Source organism: Zalophus californianus, chromosome 1 (genome assembly GCF_009762305.2).
Source record: "Zalophus californianus isolate mZalCal1 chromosome 1, mZalCal1.pri.v2, whole genome shotgun sequence".
Lineage (NCBI taxonomy): Eukaryota > Metazoa > Chordata > Mammalia > Carnivora > Otariidae > Zalophus > Zalophus californianus.
The window spans coordinates 170975718-171003119 of NC_045595.1; the positions used below are offsets into that span (position 1 = coordinate 170975718).

The following is a 27402-nucleotide window of genomic DNA, read 5'->3' on the forward strand; positions in this document are numbered from 1 at the left end:
AAAGCCCAGAGAACATGAGAACAAAGAGAAAACAAAGCAAACTGTTCCCTCCAGCTAGAAGGCCCAGAGAATAATTTATCTCCCCAAAGTTAAGGGACTACCAGATGTGTCCCCCATTTCTACTGTGAAAAGTGGGCCCTATACCCTAATGCCTACCCAGCGGGTGGATTGTTTGGGAAGTCTTTCTGAGGATAAAAGTAGGTGGGACCCAGCAAGATTTAGTACTGAATTATGGTTTTAACTAATAATAATGTTTTCTAAGAATAATTTCTCTGAAAAATAGCTCTCAAGGAAAATACTGTCATATTTCTTCAATAGCCAATATTCTGCATAAGTGAGAAGGCATCAGAATCAATGTGTAACGTCTGTCATAAAAATTTTCTACAGTGTTGGTGAGAATAGTATAAGTAATGGAAATAATGGTACTGCTCATCCAGCTAGAATCTCTTCTATTGATGAACAGCTTGGTTAAAGCTATAAGATATTATAGATGTTATTAAAGGCCCCTAAAGTGAACAGTTGGGCCAGTTCACATCTATGATAGATTTTTTTTTCTCCAAAGCAACTACTTCATGAAGGAAATGATATCTAATGATATCCCCATTCTGTGGTAGAACAAAGCAGCACTTTGAATTGTAAATACAAATGGTGCCCTGCCTCCATTAAGGCAAACTTTGTCTATGAAAGATTAAAACCATAAAACAATGACACCAAATTTTCATTGATTTGCTTTTCTAGAAAGTATCAGTTTCTAGATAGCCTATATCCTTATATTCTGACTCATAACTTCTGAATACTAAGTTATTAGTATTCCTTGCATTAGGAAGTCTGTAAAAATGTTGAATTTTAGAGTTGTGAGGATGTTAGAGATGAAAATTTAACAAAGTTGTCTTCATTCAATCATTCAGTTGTTCCACAGCCATTTAGTGAAGGCCTATGGTAGAAGCATATTTACTGTGAAGCCGACAAAGCTGAAGTCTCAAGGCCCCTGACTGGCATGGTCTCTTCCAATGTGAACTTGGGAATGTGATCACATGGTCATGTGTTTTTGTGAAATTTATAAAAGTAAATGTTTTAACTGCAATTGATTAAGACCACAGTTTCTTTCCATTTGGATTCCCACACCCCTGCCCCCAGGATCATACTTCTCCTAAAGTCAGTTGGTGTTGAATTTATTGGGGACATTTTGGCATCTTCTGGGGAATTTGAGTACAAAATATATTTAGTGGGGTATATTTATGTGGTTGTATCTTCAAAATTTAGTTAAGTTATTGCTTAAATTTGTCTATTGCACAGCTCACCAAGCATTATATCCAAGATGCAAGACCAGAGGTCCTATTAAGACACAAACATATCCTAAGACCTCTAACACTGAAAATATGTAGGTAGTAGAGGTGAAACAAGATTTGAAATGTATCAAAAGGGGACTGGAAAATTATTCCAATAATCCAAAGACAAAATACAAGAGAAAGAATCACTTCTAACTGATGTAATTTCTCTCATAGTAGGAATATGTTCAATAATGCAGTATAGGGGCGCTTGGGTGCCTCAGTAGGTTAAATGTCTGCCTTTGGCTCAGGACATGATCACAGGGTCATCGAGATCCCTGCTCAGGGGAGAGTCTGCTTCTCCCTCTTCCCCCCCACCACTGTGCTCTCTCATTCACTCTCTCTCTCGAATAAATAAAATCTTAAAAAAAATAATGTATAATGTATACAATTTTTATAATTGTAAATGCATGAAACTTTTTAAATGAAAATCATGTAACATAGAATTTATCAGAATTCTTCATTGTAGGGCACAAACCCGTAGCAGCAGTACAGTGAGTATATGTGTGAGTGTTACACGTTTACATAGCCCTTCCATCAATAATATACTCAACCAAATGTATAGAAAATGATATTAGAAAATCATCATCAGGGCGCCTAGATGGCTTAGTTGGTAAAGCATATGATTCTTGATCTCTGGGTCATAAGTTTGAGCTCCATGTTGGGTATAGAGATTACTTTAAAAGAATTTTTTTTAAAAATCATTGTCATATGAAAGTCTATCAAAGAGTATACTATAAAAATTAAAAAAGTATTATAGAGGTATGCCAAGGGGTTAATGGAAAATACGTTGGTTTTCTAGATTTTGTGATGTTTGTTTTGTTAGTCAACTTTTTTTAAAATTAGTAATTTGCATGATTTCTTTTTGCACTCATTTATCTAATATTCTTATTTTTAAATCATTTTTCTTTAAAAAAGGACCCCTCAAGTTATAAAAATCTTCAGATACCTCCGAACCTGGATCTGTCCCTGAGTGCCAACTATATGTGAGACACATGCTCATTCTTAGAGATACAATGAATGAGTTAGTTACTTTCCCTCAAGGAGCAAGTTTGATGGGGCAAACAGATGAGCAAAGAGGGTATAACAGGGGAAAGCTTTCTATATAGGTGGACTCCCATCATAATCTAGAAGGTTCCAGGAAGGTTCAGAGGAAATAAATGTCAGTATGCTCTCTTCTTCTCTATCTCCTGTGGCCACCATGACTTCCACAAAAAGACTGCAATTCAATAGCTTATTTGATACATGAGAAAACCTGAAGTTCATCATACTGTGATTCCCAAAGCATAAGCACTAAACTCCTCAAAAGTATGAGAACAGACTAAAAGTGCTGATCCCTGAAGCATTTAAACAAGGATGCAAGTGTAGCTTAGAAATGCTAAGCTGCTTGTTCTGAAAAGTCCACAGAGGGATAAGCTTCTGTATATATCTTAGAGAACAGTATTTACTGTGTGGCAGGTGGCCCAGGAATATTAAGACAGCTGTCAACATCAAGGAAAGCACCAGCCCATGAAAAGCAAGCAGATGGATTGGGGTACTTCACTAGCTGCCTCCTAGAATAATAGCTGTGCGTGGCCAAATGAGACAATGTCATGCTGCCTAGGGCAGCAAAAAGCTATTACTGGATGTAAGCGCTCAATTAGGAGATGGGGCGGGGGAATATCCTCCCCTTTCCTTTGTTTTCATAGCTCAAGTTTTCATTAAGAACCACAACAGCAAATAAGAAAGGGGGGGAATGATGTTAGCATTTTTCATTCTGTTATATTCTGATTATCATGGTTTGTAACATGGGAAAATGCCTCAGTCTTGCTGCTTCAATGAGAGCAGATGGTGAAATTTTTAAGTAATTGGTTATTCAGACTTCTATGGGATGCATGAAGTTTTATTGTATTGTGTCTGGCTTTTATTTCTAGAACATGTGGAGATTGAGATCTTTCAAACACACATCTTTCAATGTTTACATTAAGATGTGTTAGTCTGACCTAAATCATATTTACTCTTTTCTTCTCTTGATATAATTGCAAAAAGAAATGAATCCTTTACAAAAATATAACTAACAATTCAATATTTATTTCTCAAACAGTGAAAAAGTTGGTAATACTAAATCATTATATTCTAAAAAGTATATAAATAGAAGAAGGATTTCTTTGGCAAACGCAGATTATGAGATGTATTCTAAAATAGTAACTCATACCAATTCACTTTAACGTGTCTTGAGTCAAATGCTAAAATATAAAGTCATATGTAGAATATTAACTTTTATTAATGTAGCTTCATAAGCATGACACACATAATGGCTCAGAATAAGAATTTACTATTGTATGAGAAACTCAATTCCTATGTTGTTTTCCCTAAATATTTCTTCTGAATACATAAGCTATGTGCTATATTGTGCATATTTGATATACAATTTTAAATGGAGCTATTCTGTGAAGAATAATTATAAATTTCTTAACACTATTAGTGTTGAATACAAATTTTATTAGGGCTTCATGAGACAAAGCTTTAAAGTAAAATGATAATTGGCTGGTGAATTGGGTTTCTTTTTTTCTTATTAGGAACATACATGTCCCAGAATCCTGAATTCTCTTACTATGGACACGTTGTTCCCAGTTTAATTTGTTGCAAATGGTTTAAAAACAAGACATAGAGGCAGCTGTTATTGTGAGCAAATGTTTTGATTAGAGAGAGAAAGCAGCTGGAAATGATACATGCTGTCATATAAGATGAACTACACTTTCCACACAGGGCCTTTACCTAACTTAAAATTGAGATTAGCATTATTTCACTTACATAAGTTTTCTTTGTATAGAATGGAATATAAATCTATTCACTTTGCTTATAATCTGGGGTGATGACATACTGAATATAGTGCTGAATATAAATTTGACATACTTATCGATGGAAATCTTACATGATCCATTATGAAATAATATTGACAAACTTTCAAAAAAATTCCATTTAAAAATACTGCTCAATGTAGTAACAAAAAACTCTGTATAGAGTTTATAAAACCAAGTGTTACTGTAGTGGATATAATTCTGATTTTTTTAGAAATGTAGCAAGTACATTTCTCAATAACTCCATTTTGAAAGATCTGTATAAATTCATCAAACTATAACTGGTTTTGCAAATAATGAACAAAAGCATCCTATATCAAATATTTCCATCAGTCTATCCTTGCAACTGAATTCCTTCTTCACCTCTTCCAGTCAACTTTTCACTGGTAAAGAGAAAAAGGAGTAACCTATGACAAAGGTAAAACAGAAGTCAAGAAGTTACAATAGGAATATTTTTACTCGATTATGGAAGTAAAAAGATAATTCTCATAAATTGATCTTGTATTAATAACCATTCTTAAATATCAATCATGCCTATATTCTATCTTCTATTTTATTGTTCCTTCAGCTTCTCAAATAAGCACTTCGAGGTAGTTTCCTAATAAATCATTTGGTTTACCTCTCATACAGGTAAGTGTATTGACATACTTACTGACATACTTCTTTGAATTACCAAGTCTGGAAGACAAATAATTAAATGAACAAATGGTTTTCTGAACCTCACAGTTGGTATTAATTTAAGTAACTAAAAAAAAAAAAATGATTCCATTTCTATCTGGTTCAACAGGAACTCCACTTCAAATGATCAATCACGTATATCATCAAATGAAGTAGCTAACCACACCACGTATAGAATTTGTCTCTATAAAACTATCAACCACATGCAGACTGAGGGGAACGGAAATTAACTTACTCATTTTAAATTCTGCCATTTTCATTCCAGTTCTTCCTACCACTTAAGTACATTCTGTAGGTATATTTGGTCTGCATAGCTTAAATAAAACACAATCTAGCTTAGAAAAAAATATATCTTTAAATAAAATTTAACAAGTAGCTACTTGTTGGCAAAACTCCTCCTTAGTCGGTCAGGAAGGTATTAGAGAACTTAAATAAATTTACATATTTATTGAAAAATCTATTAATCAGTCTACATTTTGGAAAGACAAAACAAAAAACCAAGAAAATGGAAAATTCTGAAATTTGTAAATAAAATCTAAAGATCATTGACCTAATACTCATTACTCTAGTGTTACGTGCTTCAAACTTGATTAGGAGATTTGGTGGGAGACATATATATTTAAAAAAGAAAGAAAAATAATTATCTCATTTACAAAAAGTTATAGTCTTCTGCCCACTCAATAACCTCTTATTGAATACTTTCAGGTCCTGTATTTGGTAATTGGAATTTAACACTGATGTACCATCAAGAAGCTCAGTCTCAGAAAAGGAAGCAGAACTAAGCAAAAATTACAAATTATAAGACTGTGTGATCATGGAAACATGTACAGGGGCAAAGGGAGAAGAAAGTGCCTAACTGTATCACTTGGGCAGGTTATACTTAGGGTCCAGGATAGATTTCACAAATCACAGGTCCAGAAGTGTAGATCATAAATTCCTGCAACTACAACCAGTTAAAACACCTATTGACACATTCATATTAGAAATCTATATTAGATAAAATTAATAAATTTATAATCAATCAAATTTATAATTAGATAAAATCTATATTAGATAAAAAAGCAATATCAAAGCCCAATAGGAGTGCACAAAATACTGGGCCAACAATAGACATATAATTAATATATACTCTCTGATTTCATGAGAAAATATTGCAATAAATGGGTGATACTACATTGTGAATCATCATATACTATGTGTAACATAAGAATATTCAAGGACTTTGGTATGATGAGACTACCTTTAAGTGAACTCTGCCACATTCTTCAAAATAATTGCATAATTAAAAGTACATGACAAAGATAAGGTATGAGAAATATGCAGGTAGAGAAACTGTTACACTGATTCTAACATGACCTACATAATGTGAGTTTACAGCTGCCAATTATTGACCAAGACAGGTCAGACCAGTAGTTCAGGCAGGAGAAGTCTTACTAATAACCAAATACCTAATATAGGACCAAAATCAAGTATATGCAAAAACTAGTTTGACACGTTTGACATTCTTATTTAAATTGTCTTTCTTATAGCTATTACCTTGGATTCACTCTAAAAGTTGTCAGATCGATGTTATTACTATTGTGAAATCCAGAAAGTCACTTGGCCCGTCTTTATGATTATGGTTAAAGTTTTCCCACCCCTAAAAATTGGCAGCAGTACTGTATTTTCTAATATTATATATGTAAATTTCAAGAATTCTGTAATTCATAAGTATATTCATATTCCCATAATGGTTGCAATTATCAACATATTCAGATAGTCGATTTTTATATGAGTGAAGCAATTTCAGACTTTCTTTTATGAAAATAAATTACTCATCTGTATTCTGTTCTGGTTATTCTCATGGAGAATGCCATTTGCTTTATATTGCTATTTCATATAAAATTATTTTTATCTACAGGTAATTTTTATTTTGAAATTATTTCATACTTATTGAAAAATTACAATATTACAAAGAACCTCTTTCATTTAATGAACGATTTGAAAGTATGTTGTCAAACTAATGTCCTATCACCCCTAAATAATTTGATTACTTAATAAACATGACCATTGTCCTAAAATCCTAAATAACCAAAAATAACCCTCAAAATCAAGAAAGTAATAAGTACTACCATCTTCTCCTCAGACCCCATTCATGTTTTGCCAATTGTCTGATTAATGTCTTTCATGGCAAAGTAATCCAATCCAGAATCACATATCACATTTGTCATGTCTCCGTAGTCTCTTTCATTCTGGAAAATTTCCTCAGTCTCTTCTTGACTTTCATGGTTGTGACACTTTTAAATGTTAAGGGCCAGTTTTTTGTTTGGTTGGTTTTGTTGGTTAGGGGTAATGGAGGCATCTCTATATCTGGTGTCTCCTTACAGTGAAATCCTTGTCTGGTGTTTCCTTATGGTTAAATTAAGGCTATGTTTTTTTGCAAAAATACCACAAAAGTAACGTTATGTTCTTCCTGGTGGTACATGATTTTCATTTGTCCTATTATGGATGAGGTTTACTTGGCTCAGTTGATGAATTCCATGTTAATTTATTAGCATTTTAACATACCTCTTTACATTTTAAAAATAGTTGCTATAGGGATTATGATATATTTTTAATTTACACTGCCTACTAGAATTGATATTCTATCACTTCATGTACAATGTAGTTTTACAACTGTTTAGATCCTTTGTGATCCGCCCTATCAGTTACACTGAAGTTGCCGTATGTCATTATATACCTATTATAAACCCTGTAAGAATATGCTCTCTTTTTGCTCTAGATATCCACATGTACTTTAAGGACATTAAAGCAAAAAACAAAAACCTTTTATATTGACCCAAATATTTGCCATTTCATTGTTTTTTATTGTTTCTTGAAAATTAATTTCCCTTTAGTATCATTTCCTTTCAGCCTGAAGAACTTTATGGTAGTGCAGAGCTGCTGGTAAAATTTTTTCTTGGTGTTCTATCTTATTATTCTGGAAAATTTTTTTTTCTTTCCTTTCAACACTTTAAAGATATCGTACCAGTCTTCTGGCAAAATTCATTTCTGATAAGAAATCCAATAGTTTATATCACTTAGTATATAAGGTAGATTCCCTCCATCTGACCCCAGATATTTCTGAAATTTTCTTTGGTTTCCAGCAATTTGCTATGATGTACCTAGGGGGGTTGTCTGTTCTGTTTTGTATTAACTCTGTTGGGGGTTTGCTGAGCTTTTTTAATCTATAAATTATGTCTTTCATTCAGTTTGGGAAATTTTCAGCCATTATTTCTTTAAAAATTTATTCTGCTCCATTGTCTTTCCTTTCCCTGTGGGACTCCCAACTACATATATGCAAAAATACTTTTGATATTATCCCACAGGATCCTGAGACTCTGTTCATTTTTTTTCATATTTCTCTCTCTCTTCTCCAGATGGGAAAATTTCTATTGATCTATATCTTCACGTTTGCTAATTATTTCCTCTGTCATTTTTATTCTACAGTTAGTCTATGCAGTGATTTTTAAATGTCAGACATTATATTTTTCAGTTCTAGAATTTCATTTAGCTTTCTTTAATATTTTCTATTTTACTGCTGAAAATTTCTATTTATAAGCATTTTTCCCTTTACCTCACTAAGATAAGTTACTACAGCTGCCTTAAAGTCCTCATCTGATCATTCCATTTGAGTCATCCCAGTGTTGACCTCTTATCTTTTCCTTTGAAAATGGTTTTCTGGTCATAGTTTTCTGGTTCTTCATATGTCAAGTAAATTTGGATTGTCAGGTATTTTGTCTCCTAGATATTTTGAATGTCATGCTGTAGAGACTGTGGATTCTATTATAGAATTCCGAATTCTGTATATTTCCATTTTTATTTTATAGAGACATTAAGCTGTTTAAACTCACACTGCAAACATGGCCTTGCTGATTGTGGACAGCGTATCAAATCTCAGTTCATTATTTTAACCCTAGCTATAACCTGCTTTGAGTCTGCCTTGCTTGTGCCTGGTTTTGGACTCAGCCAGACACTTGGGAATGTTTATACCTAGAATTTTAGACTCCCATTTTCTGGATCTATCCTTTACTGAATGTTCTTCCCTTCACTTTGCAGTGGGTTTGGTTGTCCCATGCTCTGTCCTCTTTTCTTCAGGGCAAAAATATGGCAAGTTTTCTGTCAGGGGCTTAGCACCCAGAGTTTTAGTTATGACTGTGGCCTGTTCTCAGACTAAAAGCCTCAAAATAGGGAGGCACTTGGCTGGTTCAATTGGTAGAACATGTGACTCTTGATCTCAGGGTTGTGAGTTCAAGCTCCACAATGGGCATAATAAGGAAATAAAATTGGAATGTTAGTGAAGGTTAATACTGTGTTAATTTAAACAAAATATTATTCAGTGATTAACTATTTTTAACTATTCTTAAGCTTCTAACCATGAGGACTGGGCTAGTAATATAGGACTTTTTCATTGTTTTAAAAATAAGTTGAGACTGAATTATGCTTCCTCTTCTGTGCTTTCTTTTGGATCATTTTCACGTATTTCAGTATTTCATTTTAACATATTTTTGACTATATTCTTTATATGAATTTTTAGTGCCTTCTTTAGATATTACAACAATCAGGGACACCTGACTGGCTCAGTTGATAAACTGTGTGGCTCTTGATCTTGGGATTGTGAGTTTGAGCCCCGCATTGGGTGTGGAGATGACTTTAAAAAAAATCTTTAAGGGGGGATGAGGGGATGGGTTAGCCTGGTGATGGGTATTAAAAAGGGCACATGCTGTGTGGAGCACTGGGTGTTATATGCAAACAATGAATCATGGAACACTGTATCAAAAACTAATGATGTAATGTATGGTGATGAACATAATAAAAAAAAAAAATCTTTAAAAGCAATTACAACCACCATACTTTTCACGGTCCACTTAGAAAAAATACTTTTTTCATTTCAAGAATTATGTAGAAAGAAACATATATGACCCTGTATTCTCCCCCTTTGTTTTGTAGTTGTATATTACATCTATATAAATTGAAACCCCCATAAGACATTTTTTACTGTCAAATATGTTTTAAAGAACACAGGATGTTAAATTTCCTTCTGGTATCATTTCCCTTCTGTTTAAAGAATTTCCTTTAGCAATTCTTTTAGAGCAGGTTTGGTGGCAATAAATGCTTTTGCTTTCCATAATTCTGAGAGTATATTTCGTCTTTATTCTCGAAGGATATTTTTGCTGAAATATTATTATTCCAATGTTGATACTTTTTTAAAAAAGCATTTTAAAAATGGCCTCAATGATTTCTGATGAGAAATCAGCAGTCATTTGAATGATGTTTCCCTATAAATTATGTGTCATTTTCTCTGGATGCCTTCAAACTGAACTTCTGAAATCTGTATGCTATGCCCTTCATCAAATTTGGTAAGTTTTTAGCTATTATTACTTAAAATACTTCTTATGCTCTTTACTCTTTCCTACTTCTGGGGATACTACTTACAAGACAGTGAACTTTTTGATGTTGCCCTACAGTTCCATAAGGCTCTGTTCAGTTTTTTAATTCAATCTTTTTTTTTCCTTTTTATTCAAACTGGATGATTTCTATTAATCTACCTTCACATTCATGGAGACTTTCCTCTGTCATTTTCATTCATTTTTTTAAATTTTAATTCCAATTAGTTAACATACAGTACTGTATTAGTTTCAGGTGTACAATAATTTAGTGATTCAACAGTTTTATATATCACCCAGTGCTCATCATAAGTGCGCTCCTTAATCCCTATCACTTATTTAACCCAACCCCCTACACCCCTCCCCTCTGGTAACCATCAGTTTGTTCTCTATAAATAAAAGTCTTTTTTTGTGTGTATTTCCCTTTGCTTATTTGTTTTGTTTCTTAAATTCCACATATGGGTGAAATTGTATGGCAATTACTGGATTGTAGGGTAGTTCTATTTTTAACTTTTTGAGGAAACTCCATACCGTTTTCCAAGTGGCTGCACCAGTTTGCATTCCCTACCAACAGTGTAAGAGGGATCCTTTTTCTCCACATCCTCACCAACACCAACTGTTTGTGTTATTGATTTTAGCTATTCTGACAGGTGTGAGGTGATTTCTCATTGTAATTTTTATTTGCATTTCCCTGATGGTAAGTGATGATGAGCATCTTCTCATGTGTCTGTTGGTCATGTGCATGTCTTCTTTGGAGAAATATCCGTTCATGTCTTCTGCCCATATTTTAACTGGATTATTTGTTTTAGGTTGTTAAGTTCTTTATTTTGGATACTAATGCTTTATTGTTTATGTCATTTGCAAATATTTTCTCCCATTTCATAGGTTGCCTTTTAGTTTTGTTGATGGTTTCCTTCACTGTGCAGAAGCTTTTCATTTTGATTTAGTCCCAACAGTTTTTTTTTTTTTTTTTTTTTGCTTTTGTTTCCCTTGCCTCTGGAGACATATCTAGAAAAAAGTTGCTATGGCTAATGTCAAAGAAGTTACCTAGGATTTTAATGGTTTCAGGTCTCACTTTTAGGTGTTTAATCCATTTTGAATGTATTTTTGTGTATGGTTTAAGAAAGTGGTCCAGTTTCTTTCTTTTGCTTGTTGCTATCTAGTTTCCCCACCATTTGTTGAAGAGACTTTTTCCCATTGTGTATTCTTTCCTGCTATGTTGAAGACTAATTGACCATACAGTTGTAGGTTTATTTCTGATTTTTCTATTCTTTTCCATTGATCTATGTGTCTATTTTTATGCCAGTACTATATTATTCTGATTACTACAGTTTTGTAATATGACTTGAAGTCCAGAATTGTGATGCTTCCAGCTTTGCTTTTCTTTTTTCAAGATGGCTTTGGCTATTCAGGGTCTTTTCTGGTTCTATACAAATTTTAGAATTGTTTGTTCTAGTTCTGTGAAAAATGCTGTTGGTATTTTCATAGGGCTTGCATTAAATGTGTAGATTGCTTTGGATAGTACAGAACAATATTTGCTCTTTCAATCCATGAGCATGGGCTGCCTTTCCATTTCTTTGTGTCATTTTCCATTTCTTTCATCGGTGTTTTAAGTTTTCAGAGTACAGGTCTTTTACCTCTTTGCTTAGGTTTATTCCTAGGTATCTTATTATTTTTGGTACAATTGTAAATGGGATTATTTTGTTAATTTCTTTTTCTGCTACTTCATTACTGGTGTATAGAAATGCAACAGATTTCTGTACATTGATTTTGTATCCTGCAACTTTACTGAATTTGGTTACCAGTTCCAGGAGATTTTTGGTGGAATCTTTTGGGTTTTCTATATATAGTATCATGTCATCTGCAAATAGTAAAAGTTTTTCTTCTTCCTTACATTTACTTCCTTCTTTACCTTTAATACCCCACTTACATCAGTGGACAGATCATCTAAATAGAAAATCAACAAGGAAACAATGGCTTTGAATGACACACAGGAACAGATGAATTTAAGATATATTCAGAACATTCCAGCCTAAAACAGCAAAATATGCATTCTTTTCAAGTGCACAAGGAAATTCCCCCGAATAGATCACATATTAGCCCACAAAACCAGCCTCAATAAATTCAAGAAGATCAAAGTCCTACCATGCATCTTTTCTGACCACACGCTATAAAACTAGAAGTTAACCCCCAGGAAAAATCTGGAAAGACTACAAATACATGGAGGTTAAATAACATGTTACTAACAATGAATGGGTCAACCAGGAAATAAAAGAAGAAATAAAAAAGTACATGGAAACAAATGAAATGAAAACACAATGGTCCAAACTTCTGGGATGCAGCAAAACCAGTTTTTGTTGTTGTTGTTGTTGTTTTTAGCGAGAGGGTGAGCAGGTTGGGTGGGGGGACAGAGAGAGAGAGAGAGAGAGAGAATCTTAAGCATGTTCCACACCGGGCACAGAGCCTGACGCAGGGCTTGATCTCATTACCAAGATCATGACCTGAGCCGAAATCAAGAGTGGGACACTTAACTGACTGCGCCACTCAGGCATTCCGCAAAAGCAGTTCTAAGAGGGAAGTTTATAGCAATAAGGCCTAGCTCAAGAAACTAGAAAAATGTGAAATCAACAACCTAACCTTGCTCCTAAAGGAGCTAGACAGGGCGCCTGGGTGGCTCAGTTGGTTAAGCTACTGCCTTCGGCTCAGGTCATGATCCTGGAGTCCCGGGATCGAGTGCCGCATCGGGCTCCCTGCTCGGCAGGGAGTCTGCTTCTCCCTCTGATCTTCTCCCCTCTCATGTGCTCTTTCTCTCAAATAAATAAAATCTTTAAAAAAAAAAAAAGCTAGACAAAGAACAAACAAAACCTAAAATGAGCAGAAATAAGGGAATAATAGAGATTAGAGCAGAAATAAATAATATAGAAACTAAAAAAACAATAGAACAGATCAATGAAACCAAGAACTGGTTCCAGTTCTCTGGGGCTCCCTTTTTTGATCTGCCAGCTAGAAAGCTGGTGCTTTATGTGCCTTACTCTGCCATGCTCTTCCTTTGAACGTGCCCTTGTCTGGGGCCAAGTGGTGGGAAAACAGAACAAAAGGAATGAGCATTTGCCACAACTTCTTAGGACCATAAGGACTCTGACTGTAGAGGGCAGTTTCTCCTCTTCAGAATTTTAGCTGTGAGTTTCCCACTGCCACTGTTGCTACTGTTGCTGTTGAGTACTTGAGATTGGGGGTTCATTAACAACAAAGGGTAGAAAAGAACTCAGTATTTCCTTAACTTTTGCTGATCATTAACAAACTCCTTTCCCACTCTTTGAGCTGGAATTTCTCCTGGAGCTCTGTTTGCACAGATGCTCAATTCTGGGTTTTAAGCAGCTTTAAGCCCAGGTAATGGGGACACCGTAAGAAAAAAAAAAATGGGCATAGTCACTGCTGCCTGATTAAGGCATATTAAATTCTGGTCTTCTTCAATCTTCCCGCTACTATTTCTCAGTCCTCAAGTAGTTGCCCATGCATTCAAACAGTTGGTCAGTCTATGCAGATTTTACCACTGCATTCAGAGGGGGGATAGGGTGGAGTGTGCCTGCTCCAATTTACCCAGAACTAGAACTTCCAAGGTAGATTTTTTTTAAAGATGTATTTATTTATTTTAGAGAGGGAGAGAGAGAGTTAGCCCTCGTGAGCAGGGTTAGGGGCAGAGGGAGAATGAGAGAGAATCTCAAGCAGACTCCCCGCTGAGCATGGAGCCCCATGCAGGGTTCGATCTCACAACCTCAGCTGAAATCAAGAGTTGGATGCTCAACTGACTGGGTCACCCAGGTGTTCCCTTCCAAGGTCGCTTTTGATCAACTATCACTACGCTTACTTGTGGGTGGCTTTTATGTTCTTCAAAATCCTAGGACTTTGGGATGTGGATAGTGGAGGAGACTCTGTGGAGGTGGGAGTAGGAGTATTTGAGAAATCTGATTTTTCTACTCAGTTTGCTGTGAAAAAAAAATCATGGGGCAGTGCTTCTCAAACTTCAGTGCATGTATTTTACCAAAGGTGACTCTGATCAAAACTTGAGAACAGTATTGGATATAGCTTGGGTTCCTCAGAAAGCATTGTTGAGGCAGAGAAACACGGCTATTACTTTGTTAGGAAGTAAAGTTATGGAAAAAGAAGAATGAAGCAGGATAAGAGAGACAATCTGAGGTGTTACTGAGCTGACCACTAAGTGTGACTAATAGTTAGATTCAGAGGAATCATCCCAGAAGCTATGTATAGTGTTCCAAGATTGTCTGTGATGAATGGGAAATAGAGAAAGATGGAAGAGTTTATTCACTGGCTCCTTTCTCCCACTGGCCAATGGTTTCCCTGCTGTGTTAGGTATGTTTTGGAACGGTAGTGGTGAGGGCATGGAAGCAAAAATAGGAAGCTCTAAAACAGGAAATGAGGGATGTAGGGCATTGTCAAGTTTTACCTACATATGATGACTGGAACCTACAAGCAGTGGCAGAAACAAGAGTGAGCCTGAGAGAATCTGAAATGGCTTTATAAAACTCATCTAAAACAATACCTTAAAAAAGTAAAGAAATCTGTCAGATTGCAGTACCTGGGTGGCTCAGTTAGTTAAGCATCTGCCTTCAGCTCAGGTCATGATCCCAGAGTCCTGGGATAGAGCCCCGAGTCGGGCTCCCCGCTCAGCAAGGAGTCTGTTTCTCTCTCTCCCCCTGCCCCTCTCCCCTACTCGTGTTCTCTCTCGCTCACTCTCAAATAAATAAAATTCTTAAAAAAAAAAAAAAAACTGTCAGATCACTTGTTAGTTTTAGGTATGAAACTACAAGAATTGGTCATATTTTTCACCATGCGTTCTTTTTGGGTGAGGCTAGGCTCTGGTTACCTAGTTATACCCAGTGAATTTCTTTGGCCCTTATTGAAGAAATTAGCCATTTGGAAGTTTCCAGGTGATCTCAACTGAACCACATGAAAGTGCTATCATTCAGCTACTTTGGGCCTACAAAATGGCAATGTCATATGGTTCAATTTATTTAATTTTTTAAAAAGATTTTATTTATTTATTTGACAGAGAGTTAGCGAGAGCAGGAACACAAGCAGGGAGTGGGAGAGGGAGAAGCAGGCTTCCCGCTGAGCAAGGAGCCTGATGTGGGGCTCGATCCCAGGACCCTGGGATCATGACCTGAGCCGAAGGCAGACGCCCAACGGCTGAGCCACCCAGGCGCCCCTATGGTTCAATTTAATAGAATATGTTAAGACTTTCCATAGGGAACCCTAGGAACTGATATATCTGTTTAGAAAACATTTAAGATAGAAATCAGCAGAGAACAGGATCTTGGATGGTAAATGGATATTCAAAACAGGAGTGACCAAGATGTACAAAAAAGAAATGTATCAGCTTCCTCAATGAAGGATTATAGTAAGAGATTCAAACATTCAAAACACAATTGTTGCCCTTCCAAACGAAGCTCATGCACACTTCCCTAAAATAAATAGAGCCAAAGTCAAATGATTTTGTTTTGCGGAAAACAAAATCATTTTTCTAAATATAATATAGGCTGTAAACCTTACATTATTATGCAGACCCCATCAATCCTTAATGTGTTCACTATCTGGCTTCCAGGCTGTGCCCTAGGCTTACTAGAACAAGTAACTGTACTATTAGCCATCTATTCATTGATGTCTACACAGATTTGGAAGCAATCTGAAATCACTTTTCTGAAAGTTGGCCCAGATCAGACTTTTATCCAGGGCACCACTGCCCCCTCCCATACTATTCTCTGTAAGAAGGCAGAAAAGGATTTGGGTTCTTTCTTTATAATTAGAATTTACACTTGTAGTTACACTATTACATTTTTCTGCTTGCAGTTGATTACAGGATTATCTCAGTAAATGTATATATACTGATATTAATTTAGGTCTTTTGAAAAACAATTTGAAGTAGGGCTAAAGAAAAAAGATGAAAAAAATAAATTAACTGAATAATCTCAAGGTTTCCTTAGAATAAGACACTCTTGTTACAATTTTTCATTTTGTTGTAAAGTGACCTTAGGATGTAGCTACTCTTTTTCAGTTTGTTTCTGGAAGGTAGAATACATAAGACTGATATTGAAATAAATCTAATAAAAATAAGGATGTAATTAAGTTAAACACAGGGTACTGTATAACCTTTCAACCTAAATAAGGTCTTTGCAGTGCTAGTAATTCTGCTGATACATTAAAAGGACGTACAATTGCAGGGTTCCTAACCATAGTTGCTGTTTGAATGCTATTTTATGTAGGGTCCTATTCATAGAAAGGCTAAGAAAATGCCTACTTACTATTGAGTGGAAGCCTCAGGCCTGTTCTAATCTCTTTTAAGAAAGAACTATAGTCTATTTCTTAAGTTTATATTCATTTCCCATATAGAAAAGTTCTGTGTTGAGTACTGAATATCTCTGCTTGTTATACCTGAAGATCTAATTAGCAGAAAAACATTGCCTCTTGCTTTTATAGAGACCAACATACCCCTTTAAAAAGAAAACATACCATTGACATTTAAGAACTAGTCCTGTTTTAGATTTGGTATTTCATAATAGAAAAACTAATTTTTAACATTAACAAGATCCCATATTGACATAGGGTTTTGAAAATTTTTTTATTCTTTAAAAATCTTGTCCTGCTATGCATAAATGAAATAAAATTATTCATAGTATAGGGGTTTAATAATGTAAAAAAGGGTAAGTTATATTTTGTGAATGTATAAATTAAACTTACTGAATTAGCAGATAGTATTTAAGACATTAATAATCCACCATCTAAAAATACATTAAATCTCTATCAAATAAACAATAAGGTTTCCAGAAATGACAAGAGTTGATATGTCACATTTAAAAGTTATAAAAACAAATAACAAAATTAAAAAAAAAGCCTAAAACATGGTAAGAATAACATATTTTCAAGATAGATCTATGAATCTGCCTGAGAAAGCTGAAGGAGAAAAGTTAATGGTCACTGGGGTGAGTGAAGTGTGAACATGTGTGCGCATGCTCTCTCTCTCTCTCTCTCTCTCTCTCTCTCTCTCTCTCTCACACACACACACACACACACACACACACACACACACACACACACACAGAGTACACTAAGGCTAAGACAGAGCTTGAATGTGAAATTGGCTTTAACTGCCAACATTAATGATTACATTTAATTGGAAGAAGCATAAACCTATTTCAGTAATAGTTTACTCCATTAAGGTATTTCATAGAATATTTGGAATAATTTATAAACTTTTCCAAAGGAGAATGAGAGAGAAAAGAGAGAGAGAGAGAGAGAGAGAGAGAGAGAGACTAATTTGAGATCTCATCCTTTATGGATGGATATATGCTGTACTTACTAGCACATGGGAAAAATTTAGAAGATGCAGGCATAACCATGAAGTTTGTAATTAAGAAAATATTTTTAGCTATAGTTGTTACTTGTGGTCACTTAACTTAAAATGCATATCCACGGCGTGCCTGGGTGGCTCGGTCAGTTAAGTGTCCTACCCTTGACTTCAGCTCAGGTCATGATTTCATGGGTCATGCGATCGAGCCCCACACAGGGCTCCACGCTTGGTGGGGAGTCGGCTTGAGATTCTCCCTCCCTCTGCCCCTCCCCTGACTTGTGCTCTCTCTAAAAATAAATAAATCTTAAAAAAAATGCATATCCACAAATTGAATCATAAATGTTTCCACATTTTACCATATATATTTCGATTCTCAACAGTAGTTATCATTGACGTCAAAATGCTGATAAAAGTCATTGGGAAATCTGGAAGGTCAAGCCACATGCTTGGGGATAACTTGTGTGTGTGGTTATACTTTAAAATATTAACATGTCCAGGGGTGCCTGGCTGGCTCAGTGAGTTAAGTGGTTAAGTGTATGACTCTTGGTTTTGGCTCAGGTAGTGATCTCAGGATGGCGAAATTGAGCCCCACATCAGCCTCTGTGCTCAGCATGGAGTCCACTTAGGACTCTCTCTCCCTTTCCCTTTTTATCCCTGCCCCACTATGTGTGCACTTGCTCTAATAAATAAATAAATCTTTAAAATATTAACATGTCTGATGTTTCAGAATCTGCCCAATGTGTTGCTACTCATTTAAAGAAAAGGAAGGAAAGACTTCAGAAGGCCAGGACATCAATCTTACCAGGGGAGAAAAAAAGATTTCAAAGAGCATTACTTTTTAGGCATTTGAATCTAATTTTTCATACTTAACATAATTATTTAAGAAAGAAGTAATTTCAAATTGTTCTATTCCATTTTAGAAAATCTTCAGCTTTTTGACAAACCTCATAGAGGTTCAGTACATAGATTCTGGAGCCAGATTGTCTAGGCTCAAAATTCAGGGTCCCCTATTGCACTGTAACAGGGGTTGACCATTTTTATGTAAAGCCCCAGAGTGTAAATAATTTTATGCATTGTGGATCACATTACAGTATCTGTTGCTCCTTTTTTTCTTAATTAATCCTTTAAAAATATAAAATTATTAGCTCAAAGGCCATACAGAACCAGATTGGTAGTTTGCTGACACCTGATCTATATAACAGAGATAATAACATGTATTTCATAGGGTTGTCAAGAGGATTAAATGAATTAATACATGTAAAGTGCTTGGAAAGTTCCTGGCACATAGTAAAGGCTATAAAAATGTTTATTATTGGGGCGCCTGGGTGGCTCAGTCGGTTGGGCATCTGCCTTCGGCTCAGGTCATGATCCCGGGTCCTGGGATTGAGTCCCGCATTGGGCTCTCTGCTCGATAGGGAGCCTGCTTCTCCCTCATACTCTCCCTCTGTGCTTTCTCTCTCAAATAAAAAAAAATCTTAAAAAAAAAATACCTACTATTCCTCTGTGACTTGTATGTAGCATTACTTGGTGACTTCAAATTTGGAGAAGGATTTAATTTGTCCCTCTTGGTTTATAGAAAAAGTTTAGCATTGTACACTGATGAAACTCCAAGTGTGGCATTAAAATTGAGTGACCAGAAGGAAGAGTCAGTGATGGTCCTGAAACAGTCCCTTGCAAATCCCAGCAGGAGCATCCTTAATGAGAAAGATTCAGTATGAAGATATAATAACTAAGTTACTTGAAACATTCAATTAAACACAATAACCAATTTTCTATTACAGTATTTCTCCCCAGCCAAAGAAATGGACAAACCTATTTTAAATCTATTTAAGTGAACATTTAATGTTTTATTTTTTAAACTAAGAAGAGAATAATCAGAAAGCAGAAAATATGCATAGTTAAAATGCTACAGCATTTTAATGTACCAAAGTTACACATAGGATGTATCTGCCTTAAGTATTCTCAAGAGTAATTGCATATATTTATGGAAATCACAATGTGTTATGCTAAGAATTCCAAAGAAAAAAATAACTTAAGCAATCAAGAAATAATTGACAATTTTTAGCAGACAACCTATAAATGAAAAACAAATATATAAAACTCAGCTCTTTTGTGATTTACAAGGCACAGGCTGAATAGGGCCACATATAAATATTTAAATGCAATACATACAATAAGATAAGTTTTGAACATTTTATGAAGTGTTTATATTGAAATATGGAGCTTAATGAATTAAACTTTGTAACAGTGATGTATAAACATGAAAAAACACTTGAGTTTTAATGCAATAAACTTTAATTGTATACTATGTTAAATACAAATGCAATAACCTCAGCTTATCCACAGTTTTATGGCATCCTGTAGTCCAATGTGCTTCTACATAATCTTCACACGAAAATGTAGAGTAGAATAGATGTTTATAGATTTGGAGATAATGGAAACTAAGGAAAAAGTCAGTACTTTTCTTCTAAATATTTGCATAGGTGTGAGTTACTGTAGTTTGTGGAATACCAATTAACTTAGTATCAGCAAAGTTTTAAGAAGTATTTTTATTAGTCATATATACCCCGAGCTGAAAATCTGAAGTGTTTAGAGACTTAAAACAAGAAAAAATTAAAAACAAAATAGTAGTCACTTTTCTGACTTTCCCACCTCATCCTGGTCTCCCACCTCAATGAGAGCCTTTTCAATCCTTTTAGCTATCCTTGTGGCAGATAGCTCTGTATTTCCACTATCTGTAATACTCTTGTCTCTTGAATTCATCTATCTTAAACAGATGGTTTGGTTCTAAATCCCAGCACCAGCATTTACTAGTGACATTTAGCAAATAACTTCTTTAGGTCTCTGTTTCCTTGTCTATAAAACAAATAATAAAACCTACCTACCACACAAGGTTATTGTGACAATGCAAAATCCAGTATGTGTAATAATATCTAGCCCCAAAATACAGTGTTCATATAGTGATAGCTATTATTATTGTTGTTATTGTTATTATAATAGTTCTGGTGGATGAGGATTTGAATTCTAATACACCCTTTCTCCAGCCTCCTAAACTATTCTCCTATCCTCCTAAACTACAGCATTTAAGTATTTTGTTGAATTACAGTGTTTTCATGTCCTTTTTATATTTAAGGCAACTCTAAATTAATGAGAATCTCACTTTGTATCCTCATCAAAACAATTTATGAGAGGCCTGCAAGCTAGGTAAAATGCTGGACTACTGGATAACTTTTAATTTGCTAAATTCTAAACCACTGGGATTTTTGGACTAAGAGAAACTGAATTACAGAACTTTATTATAGTTTAAAAATGATTTCATTTATTTTTTATTTTTTTTTAAAGATTTTATTTATTTGACAGAGAGAGACACAGCGAGAGAGGGAACACAAGCAGGGGGAGTGGGGGAGGGAGAAGCCGGCTTCTGCTGAGCAGGGAGCCCGATGTGGGGCTCGATCCCAGGACCCTGGGATCATGACCTGAGCTGAAGGCAGATGCTTAACGACTGAGCCATCCAGGCGCCCCTAAAATGATTTTATTCACATCTCTATGACACATACACCAGTACCACAGTTACGATAACACACCTAGTATTACTCACTTACCTTTTGCCTCCTGTTTTATTTTATTTTATTTTATTTTATTTTATTTTTTAAGATTTTATTTATTTGAGAGAGAGAGAGAGAGATAGCAAGAGAGAGCACAAGTGGGGAGGAGAGGGAGGAGGACAGGGGGTTCCATGCCAGGACCCTGGGATTATGACCAAGCCAAAGGCAGATGCTCAACCAATGAGCCACGCAGGCGCCCCTTGCCTCCTGTTTTTATCATTTTCACAGCGAAGGACATTTAAGATGTTTTACACATTGTATATTACAGTTGTTCTTTATATCCAGTGTTTTTCAGGATTGACACCACTGCTCTATATACTGTTTTCTAGTGGTTAATTTAAAATGAAAGCTTCTATTCAGAGTTCACAATTACAACTGGTCTCTAAGTTTTGAGAACACAATTTGCATAGAGTAGATACTGAGATGTGTCTAAGATTCTAAAGAACATTTTTGTAGCAGTTTATGCTCAGGAAAGACATAGTTTGATGAGCCACAATCTATTTTAACAAAGACACATTTTAAAGAAACAAGAAGTCAGTTAAATAATTATTGAAGAATCATATTAGTTTACTTTTATACCTCTTAATCTTAAAATTCAAGATATTCATTCAGCCAATGAAATAAAATTGATACTATGTATGAAAAGGTTCTCAAAATCACCCTCATTAATTTTTAAGTTCTCTAAGGATAAAGAATATATCTGATTTATTTACCTTGTATCACCATTGCCTAGGACAATGCCAGACTAGTGTAGGTACAGAGAGGTTCAATACACATTCACTGGATAAATTCAGCTTAATTCTGTCTCAGATAATTTACAAATGCTTGACAGTAAAACATTAAATATTATGACAACACAGCATTATTCTTTTCAGCATAAACAAAGTACACTAGTTGGTACATTGCATATTGTGTTTTATTGACAGTGACATATAGTAAAAATTTTATGTATATATTAATTACCCATGGTCCCTTATAAATATTTAAAGTTCTTTTTCCAAGCACAATCATACCGCAAAGTTACATCATAAACTAAATCTCAGAAGACAATTTAAAAAATAAAATGCATTAAAGATATTATAAATCATGATGAGATACTGAGATGGCTTATAAATCTGACTTTAAACATTCTAATTACAATCAAATGTAGACTTTTACCAAGAAGTTGATAATTCTGGGGAAGGAGCCCTTCTGAGGAAAGATTTAGTTTTAATATAATTAATGGTCATATTAGCATACCTGAAGTCCTATGTTCTTAAAAATTTCATTCAGAATCCATAAATGCAAGCAGAAGATTATAAAGTCTTAGTATTCTTAGATGCACAAACATCTTTTAAAAAATTTGAAGTATTCAGTTTGCCTTAAGATACATTCCTTGAATTGAAAATTGTTGAGGTTTCCAAATACTATCTTTTCATGTCTTCACAGCCTGGATCTGATCTGGTAACAAAAACCAAACAAAAAATTATCAGTCTCCACAGGCAAAATCCATTTTCTAAAGTAATCCAAGAAAAATCTATTAAAACACTGTAGAAGCCTATGCACACACCTATGTTTTTTTTTTTAAAGATTTTATTTATTTATTTGAGAGAAGGAGAGAGAGAGAGAGAGAGCATGAGAGGGGGTTGGGTCAGAGGGAGAAGCAGACTCCCTGCTGAGCAGGGAGCCCGATGCGGGACTCGATCCCAGGACTCCAGGATCATGACCTGAGCCGAAGGCAGTCGCTTAACCAACTGAGCCACCTAGGCACCCCACACACCTATGTTTGTTTGTTAGTGGGGAGGGGGATACAACCTGTCTCAGGTGTGAATAGCATGTACGTAGTCATCATATTGATGACTAGATTACTATGGTAGAAGAATGGGAGTGCTGGAAGCATAATGAGGCTTGCAGGGCAGCAGCGTAGAGTGTGTGAGAACTGAAGCCTCGTATTACATTGAAGGAACTGATATTTCAAAAAGTAATGATAAAAGTATATTATTTAGAGGTACAGAGGTAATCTCCTAAGGGATTAGAAGTGGTTGCCTATGAAAGGAGAAAGAGGACCTGAGCCAAGGGACATTTTTCCATACAAACAAGGGACATTTTTCATACAAACTTTTGGAGAACTTCTCCAAAGTTCTCCAAAGGGACATTTTTTATACAAACTTTTGGAGAACTTTGGGGACATTTTTCATACGAACTTTGGAGAACTTCTCCAAAGAACTTCTCCAAAGTTTCTTCTCCAAAGAACTTCTCCAAAGTTCTCCAAAGGGACATTTTTCACACAAACTTTTGGAGAACTTCTCCAAACAACTTCTCCAAACAACTTCTCCAAAGTTTCTTCTCCAAAGGGACATTTTTCATACAAACTTTGGAGAGGTTCTCCAAAAGTTTGTATGAAAAATGTCCCTTGGCTCAGGTCCTCTTTCTCCTTTCATAGGCAACCACTTCTAATCCCTTAGGAGATTTACCTCTGTACCTCTAAATAATATACTTTTATCATTACTTTTTGAAATATCAGTTCCTTCAATGTAATACGAGGCTTCAGTTCTCACACACTCTACGCTGCTGCCCTGCAAGCCTCATTATGCTTCCAGCACTCCCATTCTTCTACCATAGTAATCTAGTCATCAATATGATGACTACGTACATGCTATTCACACCTGAGACAGGTTGTATCCCCCTCCCCCACCATTCCTTTCTTCTACATTTCATTTTCCCTGTTTTAATAAGTGTGCCTCATTCTCCAATCCTGCCTGTCTGCTTAGTTTTTTAAGGTACTTAACACTAATTCATTGCCATTACTCCCACACTGTTTAAACCTTTATTATTATGAAACACATTACATAGCCTATGAATTTCACTTTCTTGAAGAATTCTCCCTTAAGAGTCTTCCAAAACTCTCTAATCTGGACCAGCTGTTCTCTATGCTTGCCCAGCTATCTTCATAAGAGATCTTTCATTATCATTCTAGGATTTCAGTATCTCTCATTATCATCCTGAGGATCTTTCCCACACGCTCTTATACTGGTTTTCCTGTTTTGTGGTCTCTTATTTTCTCCTCTTGGTTTATTCCCTTGTCTTTGAAGAGTATACCTTCAATGGCTACTTTAGTAAAAGGTATAGAAAGTACATTCTTGAGACTGTGAATGGCTGAAGATGTCTTAATTCTACAGTCACAATACACTGATACTGCCTGAGCATATAATTTCATTATTTTCTCCTTGGACTTTTCCAGGCATTGCCCAATTAACAGCTTCCCAATGTTGATGTTTAGAAGTCTGATGCTATTTCTGCTTCCTTATCCTTTACATGAAACTTACTTTCTTCCCAGGAAGCTTGTAGAATCTTCCATTGTCTTCAGTGTTGAAATTAAGTAATAGTGAGCCTTGGTGTGGTAATATTTTCATTTGCTGCACTGGGCTCTCAAGAGGCCTTTCAACTAAAAACTCATCAGTTCTGGAAAATACCATTTGGTGATTTATTTGATAAATTTTTTCCCCTCTATTTTCTCTCTTTGCTCATTCTAAAATTCCTGTTATTTGGATATTGGGCCTCCTACTTTCTTTTCTTTCCAATCTTTTTGCTGTACTTTCTGAGAGAATGCCTCTATTTTATCTTCTTTTTATTGAGTTTTCCATTTCTTCTGTTCTATTATTTTCAAGAACTTATTTTTTTTCCCCTTTGGTCCTTTTCAAGTAGTATCCCTGGTCATTTCCATGAAAGTAATACCTTTTCTTATCTCTATGATAGTTTCTTGAAATGTTCTCCCTAAAAAATTCTACTTCCTCTAACGGGCTTTTTTGGTTTGTTGGTGTTCCATAATTTATAATGTTTTGGTCCTCAAATGCCTGGTGATCCTTTGCCATCTTCTCATAAGTATGAATGAACACTATAAAGCTGACTGAAATTTCAGTATGTGTGTGAGGCTTGTCAAATGTGGTCTTTATTCTAGTGTAGCCAGCTACACCATTTTCTTGGGAATCTTTGGTGTTAATACTTTTAGGTCTTTTCTCTCACTGGTCTGATTCCTTAAAGATGACTTTCTATATCCTACCTACTGCCAGTGTCTTCTTGGAGAAGTAGGAGAAGGCAGAAGAGGATTATACTATTTGGTATAAAACTTTCAGTTATTCCTCATTTTCAGATCAGCACTGCCACACACAGTTGGTGTTTGGTATACCCTAGTCCAGAGATACTCTGTTTGACTCTCTGAAAGAATGAACCTTCAATCTTTTTGGGGGGCAAGAAAGTATAACTATCTCTCTTTTCAGCCCCACCTCATCCTTTCCACTTCCCATCAATATCTGAGCCTTTGAGGGTATCTGCATCGTAAAGTGGGATGCTTTCCAGCTTTCCTCAGTGCTAGTTTAGACTTCACCATTCTCAGGTCTGTTAAGTCATTCAACATTCATCAGACATCCAGCTTCTGAAATTTGGTTGCCATTTTTGTCACTTCCATTTTTTTTTTTTTTTGCCCTTGTAGGATAATGTCTTTAGACAAAAGCCCCCTTACTGTTAGTAAGATTTGAGAAGGGGATGAAACTAAGTATGTGCTCAGTCCTCTATCTTTCATTGGAATACCCACATGCATAAGTTTATAAAAGTCTTATTTTAAGACCTTGGAAGCATTAGCTTTTCCCATACAGATAAAGTGATAAAATGAGATTAGTCTTTTAGATTTTTTTAGAAATATCTCATTTGAAAGTTTCAGAGCTAGAATACAACTTACACTTCTGCAATCGTTTCTGTACATTCTTTGGTGGTTTTAAAAAATACTTCATAGTCTACTCAGGGGTTCTTGTCTTTGGGTTATAATATGTATGTAATTATTGAAAATCCTTCCGAAAGAGAATGGAATCATGGCACAAAATATGTCATTTAATATTTTACTCAACATTTTTAACCTTAAAATAATAAGATTAAATTGGTGCAAAATCAACCAGAGGCTTTCTTGTTTATCATGCTAGGAAATTTCAGAATTCTGGAAGCAAAATGAAGAAATATAAATTCAGAATATCTTCACAGTTAAATTTACATAAAAACCTTTGGCTACAGGCATGGACTAGTCTCCTGTATCTACTGCTACCTAATTTGCAGATTAGGTTTTTACCTCTTTTTAAGTCCAGAGAAAGAGTCTGGAGAATCAAAATGTAAACTATTTACTATTACATAGGAAAGATGAACAAAGGATCTCCTATTCAAAACGAAGCTGATAACACTTCAATCTGTGTACTAAGTTTCCTCCTCTCCTAAATAGAGAGTAGTTAGGTAAAAGGGTAAATTTAACATTTATTGGGTTTTTTTCTTAGGCTAGGCACTTTAACACAGTGTTTCATTTAATCCATACAATTTTTGACATTTTATTTTTAATTGTATAGGTGATGAAAATTATCTTCAAAAGAAAATAACAGAAAATTGTTAATAATTAGTTGATAAGTAGTAGAATAAATCTGCTAAACTCAAAAGCTCAAATGCTTTTTATTACTACCCTATGTTCCCTACATAAAATAGGGAAACTGTTCACAGAAAACCGCTCTAAAAGTTACATAAAATAATTTGGTAACACAAAGGCACAAAAATATTTCCAACAGTATATCCTCCTTACAAAAAGGGAAGTAAGATACAAAGATAATGAATCAGAGAAATCAGACACAAAAATTGGGTAATAAAACCAGAGTTGGCAAGTGGCACTGTGATGTTGGATCGTTACTGACACCTAGTGGCCTCATTATTACAGACAAAATATACCAAAAAATGAAAAAAGGAAGCGAGAACTACAATTTCTCAACCTATTTTCAGTAGGTACTATGTTTTCATGAGCAACAGTAGGATTTTATCCATGCTATATCTTCACTGTGAGCAGTAAGCACCGGGAAAATAAGAAATCAAGGCTGAATATATGCTTCTGGTGTCTTCTGTAGAACACTGCTCCTTAAACTATTTTATATGGGAATAAGTCCCATCAAATCATCAGAAGTGTAAACCAGTTCTTTATCACCATTAGAGGTTCTCAGTTATATTTTACTTAATTGTAAAGTATGACTATAACATTCTTTGTAGTTTAATAGTAAATGTCATGATATCTACATAAAAACAAAAAAAGAAATACAATAGTCTATGCAGTTTATTAAAATACTATATTTTACTAATAACACATAAAAATATTTATCAGATGTACATTTAATACTCTGAACC

General features: G+C 35.0%; 1 protein-coding gene and 1 long non-coding RNA gene across 3 annotated transcripts in view; one reads left to right on the forward strand and one right to left on the reverse strand.

The window, feature by feature from the left end:
* Positions 1 to 1077, forward strand: part of LOC113917125 — a 45839-nt gene extending 44762 nt beyond the window's left edge. The window contains exon 3 of the long non-coding RNA XR_003518133.1: positions 909 to 1077. This is a non-coding gene — a long non-coding RNA (uncharacterized LOC113917125). The remainder of the gene's footprint in view (positions 1 to 908) is intronic.
* Positions 1078 to 21998: 20921 nt separating this feature from the next.
* Positions 21999 to 27402, reverse strand: part of ARL6 (ADP ribosylation factor like GTPase 6) — a 41756-nt gene continuing 36352 nt past the window's right edge. For both annotated transcript variants that reach the window (XM_027584700.1, XM_027584699.1), the window contains one exon: positions 21999 to 22662. In XM_027584700.1, coding sequence (XP_027440501.1) covers positions 22637 to 22662 — 26 coding nt within the window. In that variant the 3' untranslated portion in view covers positions 21999 to 22636. The remainder of the gene's footprint in view (positions 22663 to 27402) is intronic.